General features: G+C 39.2%; 2 protein-coding genes across 3 annotated transcripts in view; one reads left to right on the top strand and one right to left on the bottom strand.

Moving 5' to 3' along the window:
- Positions 1 to 204: 204 nt before the first annotated feature.
- Positions 205 to 3,796, bottom strand: cplx4b (complexin 4b). Its single transcript, XM_016573307.1, has 3 exons — positions 3,651 to 3,796; positions 3,148 to 3,235; positions 205 to 1,741 (listed from the first exon to the last, which is right to left on the bottom strand). Exons 1-3 carry the CDS (start codon positions 3,713 to 3,715, stop codon positions 1,514 to 1,516), a joined length of 381 nt encoding a protein of 126 aa, XP_016428793.1. The 5' UTR covers positions 3,716 to 3,796; the 3' UTR covers positions 205 to 1,513.
- Positions 3,797 to 6,510: 2,714 nt separating this feature from the next.
- The window catches only part of LOC107756282 (embigin-like), a 7,367-nt gene continuing 5,489 nt past the window's right edge, over positions 6,511 to 8,388 (top strand). Inside the window, exons 1-3 of one of the 2 annotated variants that reach the window (XM_016573306.1) lie at positions 6,511 to 6,919; positions 7,056 to 7,282; positions 7,928 to 7,987. In XM_016573306.1, coding sequence (XP_016428792.1) covers positions 7,171 to 7,282; positions 7,928 to 7,987 — 172 coding nt within the window. In that variant the 5' untranslated portion in view covers positions 6,511 to 6,919; positions 7,056 to 7,170. Of the gene's footprint in view, positions 6,920 to 6,952; positions 7,283 to 7,927; positions 7,988 to 8,388 lie in introns of those variants that run through there. The other variant, XM_016573305.1, reaches the window with a different exon arrangement.

The raw sequence follows: 8,388 nt of genomic DNA, 5'->3' as shown, positions 1-8,388 counted from the left end.
CAATATTACAACCAACAGCAGAGACGCATCATATACATCATATAATCGTCACTTCCCTACAGGTACTGTTTACTAACAAGGTGACAGCGCCAACTACTGGCCTGGCATACATAATACAGCGTTTTTGCCCGTTTTCACGGATATGTGTAAATGGAATCGTTTTGAAAACGTTGTCGTGTATACGTGAACCTTTTTAAAAACGCAAGGGAAAAACTTTTCCATTTTTGACTACACTGTTGTCATGTAAACGTAGCCTTACTTCCTTCAGCTGTACACAGCGAATTTTAGAAATCCAGCTCTGTGAGTCCATATAATGCAAGTGTATGTATGGGACCGCCAAAGTTGGTGCTTCAAAAACCACACAAATTGAACATGATGGTAATCCATACGACCACAGTTACATGCAGGTTCATGAGAAGCATGGAAGCACACGGGACCATCAGTTCTCGCACAAGCTTCAGAGAGCTTATATCATGCATAAATACAATGCAAGCGAACACACGGATGACAGCTGGTCTGAAGTGATTGTTTATAGTTTAAAAAATGAATAAATATTAGTATTTTTCTCTCACACATGTATTGATTAACTTCAGAGAACTTTGATTCATCAATTGGGGTCGCATGGATTACTGTCGTGTTTGCTTTTTGAAGCATCCACTTTGTCAAAAAGTCTAAAAAGTTGTGAAAAAAGTCATATACATCTGGGACAGCATTAGATTGAATAAATGATGAGAAAATGGTCGTTTTGGGTGGAGTACCCCTTTAAGGACTGTGGGATTAGAATGTTACAGTTCAAGGGTGTGATATTTTCCATGTTAAAATACAATCTATAGATTAATGTCCAGTCTATAAATCAACTATAAGTAATTATTTCCTAAATTCATCACATTCTTTTTGCATTTGCGTTTGGTGTTAGCAGTGCAAAAATGTATCATCTCAAGTGGTTAGGTCTCATTTCTAACAGTTTTCAGTCTTTAATTTCATGTGACTAACTTATTACGGCTCCTTCAAAATATTTTATCATAAAGAAAATACTGTAACACTGTGACTGTAAGTATTTAGTCATTTTAAATGATCATTTATGTTACAAAGCCTGTCACCTCATTACATCTCAAAACATCTCTTTTTCATATGGATTTTAAAGAGATATTTAGAAAAATAACCTTTATTTTTAAATATAAAGTGCATGAATCAAATGTCATTATCTTTTAGCATGTAGATATAACTCTGACTTTGTAATTCAAGATTACTCAATGAGAAGGTCAATCACAATTTGATTAAAAAATAAAAACAAGGAACAAAATAAAAACAATTAATTGATTAAAAATAAAAACAAGAAACCAAATGAAAGAACTTAGAATTAATTCACAAATCCATTTCTGAATAATGACATTCATCTCTTAAAGTGTGATCAATATTTCTCAGGAAAAGGAAACTATTAATAGTTTCACTGCGAAAGCAAATGCAAGTCATCAAGATTAGACAACTAGATAACTTTGACTTCCTCGACACATTACATGACAGTGCACTTCTCCTCAGCCTTGGATTTCATCTCCACAAACGTGGCCTGAGCCTTTTCTTTGAGCTGCCCCATATCCATGTTCTGAAGGTTCTGCATTTGACCCATGATGGACTCCTTTTCCTCCTCCTGTGGCGCTTCTCCATCCACCATCTTGATCAGTTCTTCTGGCACATCAATGTCATCTCCGGCCTGCTGAATCATAATCTCATCCTGTTCACTCTGGAAAAAACAATCAGCACGTCAATTAAACCTAACAATTCAAATCTAATAGCACTTGTTTGCTTATATATGTAGGATTATATACTAGGAACTACATTACATGCTTTAAAGGAAGCCTCAAATATGACTTTTATAACTAAAGCAGAGTATGAGGTGATGATATTAGCGGTTTAGCTACTTCAATAAATGGTCACATTGTCTTTCAAGATACTGATATAATACTCATTTGTTTTCTTTTTTAAATTATTCAAATGTTGATTAGAGCCATGCAAAAAAATATTATAATAGTTTGAAAAACATTTATCTAGTTTAGTTTAGTATATAGTATTGTATACAGATACTGGCCATACCTGACACACTTCTTTACTTAGTTTAGCGAGCCAGTTTGATTGGAAACAATGAAAAATAAAAATAAGACATTCATTGAAATATCAATAAGCAAGCATTCTTTGAAATAAAGGATAAGTAAATATATTGATTATAACAATACATGAACATTGGGTAACACTTTATTTTAAGGTGTCCTTGTTATACACGTTACATGTACTTACTATTATAATAACAATTAATTATGCATAATTACATGCAAGTAACCCTAAGACAAACCCTAATCCTAAACCTAACCATATAGTAAGTACATTTAGTTAATTAATATTACTCAGTACTTAAATGTATAATTACACTGCAACAAGGACACCTTAAAATAAAGTGTAACCGAACATTGTAATGATTTAAGTTAATTTATTAATTAATTGTGTATAATTAGTAGTTTCTTAAAAATCTAAAGAGAATTTTATATCTTGCAGTGTAGAATCCCAGATAATTTCAGGTAAATATTTATTTAAATAATAATTTGTATTCTTTTTTTCCATCTCAGAAAAAAAAAAAAATCTGATCTAACACTCCAAATCCTGAATATGTGGTTACAGCTTTGCAAAATTTTAATAGTTTGTAAATGTGTGATTTGTACTGTAGACCTGGAAAGGTCATGTAAAATAATAATATCTTGTATACACTTTTATACATTTTCCCTCTTCGTCCTCTTTAGAATGTCTGGCATAAGCTTCCTTATTGATGAATCTAGACTTCAACAGATGTCACTCAACATGAAACTGCTAGTGAAACACACGGTTTGAAAACTCTACAGCAGTGCTTTTAAAGCTCACTTTAGAGATTAATCACTGTGGGCTTTAAGCTCTGAACATCCAGAGTCACTATTTTAGTTTACTGTTTTATGCCTTAATCTACTGCCACAGTCTGCACTGCAACCTTCACACGCTTGATAGTTTAACCATCTCTGCAGACTGATGCTATTCATGTGCTGCTTAAGCAGTCAGTCGGGGACAGGAATAACTAAATTCGGCATTACTGAAAGGGATTCATTTATCTGATCCTGGGACTCTCACCTTTGGAAGTCGATATTTTTCTCTTAAACAAGTCCTCAGACAAGCTCTTTCTGCCTTTTTTGTATTGAATTCTGCATCTCTCTCCATCCTTTATTCCCAAAGAAGCAGGCAATGTACAGAAGATGAGAAACGCACATAGAACAGGAATAGAAAATGAACTGGAAAGTGATACCAGCATCAACTGTAACAACAATGTTATCAGAAAACAGCCCAGCATCAGGGTACATCACATTTAACATATTTACAATAGGGGAAATACAGGGGACACAGTTTCTTTCACAGCTCAACCAATGTATTGTACAGTAGCCTTTATCTGAGTATCATGTGAAAGATATACTTGACACTAAACAATTTTTAAATGGAATGTTTGGAATGTTATTGGGTGATACATTTCGGTTCGTTCCATTTGAGAGTAATACTCATTGAGTTTATAAAATTATGAAAAACCTCCTGGATGAAATGGGCTAGAATATCCCATGTTTATAAAAGAGATTCAAACTTACTTCTCCTCCACCATCTGCTTCTGATACTCCTCATATTCTTCTCTGGACATTCCATCATGAGACATTTTGCTAGTTGTTCTTGTATCTTCAACTGGCTGATCACAATGAATGTGAACTGATGCTCTTTCCAAAAGAAAGATACTCTACTCCTTTCTTTTTTTCTGAATCAAGCTTTATTCTAGCTTCAGGATTGGTCGATCAGAGTAAATCCAATGAGAGGCTTTTCTGTGCAACAGCCCTGCAGTTGCATCATCAAGTACATCCTGACAATGACCCCAGCCAAAAAAAGAGTAACCATTTTCTGCCAAATTCCATCAGCTGGTCTGAGCCCTTTATTTCCATTGTCAGAAAATAGATTAATTAATCTTTTGTTCATCGTTTGCAACTTTGTCAAGGCTTTGTAGTGTAAAAGCGACTTTCACAGAAAATTATATTATTTGTGCCGGACACTTTATGTCTTGTTTCTTATATATTGTCGCGGGGTGAATGAGAACACAGGCTCGGTACTGATCGAAAGAGCCCCGGAGGGTGATATATTTGCCCACACACTGATCACACGTGCTCTGATGAATGGTGCTCGGTGCCCGTCTCAGCGTGGTGCTCGTGGGGTGCAGTGCCGTGGTGCAGATCCCTCTCCCAGGGTGCCTTCGGAGTCTGTGAACAAGGAGAAACAAGAATTAATTTCGCCTGGAGCTCCGGGGTGCCTTCCCGCTGGTGTCTCATCTCCTGGCTTTTAAGGCCAGCGGGAACGAGCTCCAGGTGCGCCACTCATCGCGCACAGGTGTTGTGCGTCGGTGATCAGTGTGGCAGCGGCGTTTCCAGGGCGACGCTAATCTGGACTCGGGATACTCGCCACACATGTTTTAATAAATGCTGCAACATCTTTTTTTAGACGCGGCCAATAGAATTGCCGCAAAATCCGATAATAAGTTTTCTTCACGCCCAAATGGCCAGCCACATCACCATGAGCAGCATTTAGTACCACCTCTTTAAATTTAGCAGGCACTACTACCTGAATTATGGCCTCCTCACAGGAATCTTCCCTTTGATGACTCCACTTCCTCAACAACAATTCATCCTGTATAAAATAGCCATTCGCTACACTCTCCACTTCCTCAGAGGCTACCACAGCAGCGAACAAAGATTGCAAAACAGGATCTTCCTGCTGCGCAGCTACTAAATCACTACAAGTGTCCTGGGGATTTCGCATACTGACCGGGCGCCTCAGCGGGCGGGGCAGTGCCCGTAGCAGCCGATCGATGAGCACTTTCTCGGCTACCTGGTCCGGGGTCGGGGACCCCGCGAGAAGCCACAGGTGAGTCAATCGGGCCAGTTGCGCAGCTTGCGCTCTCACTGGCTGCCGTTCATCATAGGTCCATTGATAGAACTGTTGCGCCGCCCCCATGGGCGATAGGCCCACCCGGGCTAGGATTTCGGCTTTGAGCTCGTCATACTGTTCATTCCGGGGTGCCCTCAGGGCATAATAGGCCCGCTGCGCTTCTCCGGTGAGGAAGGGGGCGATGATGCGAGCCCACTCTTCCTGAACCCACCCCTCCCGGGCCGCGATGATCTCAAATGTGTGGAGGTAAGCCTCGATGTCGTCGTTCTCGGTCAACCGGACGAGGTATTGGTGCGCTCTGACCGGCGCTTCCGGGAGGGGCAGGCGCCCCGCCACGCTGGCCTGCAGCTGTTCCACGACCCGGTCAGTATATTCCTGCCGGGCTGCCAGTCGCTCGGTAAACTGCTGCTGGCGGGCCGAGAGCTCCGTTAGGCGGCGGATGACCTCTTCCATATGTCCGGGGGAAGAGAATAGAAAAAATAGAAAGCTAGTGTTTGTTTGTTTTTTGTTGTTTTTTTAAATAAAAATAAATAAAAAATAAAAAATAAAAAAGAAGATAAATATAGATAAAGTAGAATTAAAATAGAATAGAAAGTGATAGAGTTAGAGGGTCAAATAAAGATGGAACAGATGTGTTTTTAGTCGTTTCTTGAAGATGGCTAAGGACTGAGCTGCTCGGATTGAGTTGGGCAGGTCATTCCACCAGGAGGGAACAGTTAATGAAAAAGTCAGTGAAAGTGTGTGTATATATATATATATATATATATATCTATGGAAGGATATTCCGGACTATTTTCAAAAGGAATTGCAAATTGTATTTTCAATTGTGTTTTCCACATGTGGACGCATAAATTGTGACATAATCCAAACGCAATTGCAAATCTTGCTTTCACGAATGCACAGTGACTGCCAAATTTCAAATGAAAAAGCATAGTCCATTTGCAACTGTATTTCCCATGTCTTACGAGTTATGAGCCTGTAATTAAGTACCACGTCTGCTTTTTCACTCTCTCTGCGTCGCGCATGTAACCTGCCATTTTTGTTTTGTTTTTTAAGTTTTATAATTTCATTTCATTCACTGAAAATGATTTTTAATCATTATAAGTAATATGAGGAATAATCATGCATATTTAAATAGATCTATCACCGTTTAAAATTAACAAAGGATTTATCCATTTGCAGAGAATGATGTCTGCTCTGAACAAACCAGCAAACCGTAAGTGTGTTCAGATCAGTTCATATGATTTGAAAGATTCACTGAATATATTTGGTAAGAATATATTTGGTACATTTGCAACTGTATTTCCCATGTCTTACGAGTTATGAGCCTGTAATATTAATTACCACGTCTGCTTTTTCACTCTCTTTTTGCGTCTCGCATGTAACCTGCCAAAACTCAAATGCATTTGAATTTCCGATGGCTTACCATAGACTGTATGTGGCTTACACGGAGACCTGTCAATCAGTGTCAGGGGCGGGGCGTGTTTGTGTTGGGAGGTGACGTCACTCACAGGCGATCGCGCCGAATGCTTTGAACGATGGAGGTAATCGGTAAAGGCACCGCTAAAGGCAGCTGTCAATCCGATAGATGCGTGTGAACGAACAGCCAGTGCAACCCGGGGCTCCTTATATTCCTGGCACCTTGCACAATAAAAAATTGCGTCGTTTTTACCTCAAATGCAGCGACTATCCCCTGCTACCAGCGGGAGCCACAACGGTACGCACAATAGGTCAATATTCACCATTAACCAAACGCTTTTCACCTGTCTTAAGATCTCTCGCTGTTTACACTCCTACTGATGCACGTGAACGGTAAACAGACAGTAATACGATCTTCTAGTACAGACTACTTTTCACAACACCTGAACGGCCCATAAAATAAATAAAAGGCTACACTTATAACTACGTCCACATTTGTGAGGTGCGAATTGTAAGTTTTGTCAAAGAATTGTCAAACACTGCGTTGTGCCAGCGCTATCTGCGCCATCTCAATAGAGGTGCTTTCCAATCGTTTGATCAGGCAGGGCTGTGGCCGCCTCCTGACACTCGTGATTAATTTAAAGCAGTTAGCTGCAAGCAGACACCAGTACTGCCAAGTCGCCATGGCTGCAGTAAGAGAGGTGAAGGGAGGGGTGTTGGTGTCTCTGGGGAGCTGCTTCTGAAAAAGACGCACCAGAAGAGATGCCTCGCCCTAGCCGCACACAGCACAGCTGCGGGGAAAGAGCACTCTTCTCCATGGCTAATGTCATACATCTCACCTTACTTCTCCTCTACTGTGATGGGATGAACACAGGTATGTACATGTCTGCTTTTTAATGTAGTGCAACATTTCTGGGGCCTTGTTGTTGTTTTTTTTAAGCTTTGATAGTATGACCTTGATATCATTTAGTCTGAATTTAAATCACCTGATCTGTTGGTTTTTCCAGTGTTTCTAGGAGATGGTTAAGTAATTGTACAATTATTCTAAATAATTGTAAAATCATTCCTTGATGTTTTTAATATTAAAGGGGTCATATGATGCGATTTCAAATTTTCCTTTCTCTTTGGAGTGTTACAAGCTCTTGGTGCATAACGCACTGGATAGCTGGCTAATCAGAGCACACCTCGCTTTTCAGACCGATTAGTTTTGTAAAAATCGACGCGTTTCAAAAAGGCGGGGCATAGAGGAGAAACAATAATGTACAGTATGTAAAAAATTATGTGTTTTTTTAACTTTAAACTGCATAAACACATTTCATTACACCAAATACACAAAATAATGTTCTTTTTAGCAGCATCATATGACCCCTTTAAACTGAGTTGAGGCTTCTAAGTAATGCAAGTTTTAACCTTGACTAGGCCAGTCTCTTTAGCAGAATGGTGAGTTGGTAGTGTTGTTTATTCAGTGCAAAGTCATATGGCATGTCTTTTTTTAATTTTTTATTCTTCTTTTTTTTAGAAACAACCCCTTCCCCACAGTCTGTTCCTCTAATTACAACACAGAAAGCTGTATCCAAAGGTATGGTTACCCTGTAATATCTTATTAGCCACAAGTATGCATTTGACATTATTTATAAGTGTACAAATGATAACATTATTACACAAATAGTTAATCAAAAATGAACATTTGCTGAAAATGTACTCACCTTCAGGCCATCTAAGATGTAGCCGAGTTTGTTTCTTCATCAGAACAGATTTGGAGAAATTTATCATTGCATCACTTGATCACCAATGGATGCTCTGCAGTGAATGGGTGCCGTCAGAATGAGAGTCCAAACAGCTGATGACTTTTTCACTGGAGAAAGCAATTTTATGGATAGAGGACTCTATGTTTTAGCCAGAAACGACAGTTAAAAACATCTTTGTTGTTTTTAAGCTGTTTGGACTCTCATTCTGACGGCACCCATTCACTGCAGAGGA

This window comes from Sinocyclocheilus rhinocerous, unplaced genomic scaffold (genome assembly GCF_001515625.1).
Source record: "Sinocyclocheilus rhinocerous isolate Xijiao unplaced genomic scaffold, SAMN03320098_v1.1 scaffold1043, whole genome shotgun sequence".
Lineage (NCBI taxonomy): Eukaryota > Metazoa > Chordata > Actinopteri > Cypriniformes > Cyprinidae > Sinocyclocheilus > Sinocyclocheilus rhinocerous.
Note: the sequence above shows the minus strand (reverse complement) of the source record. Positions and strands in the feature narration are given on the sequence as shown.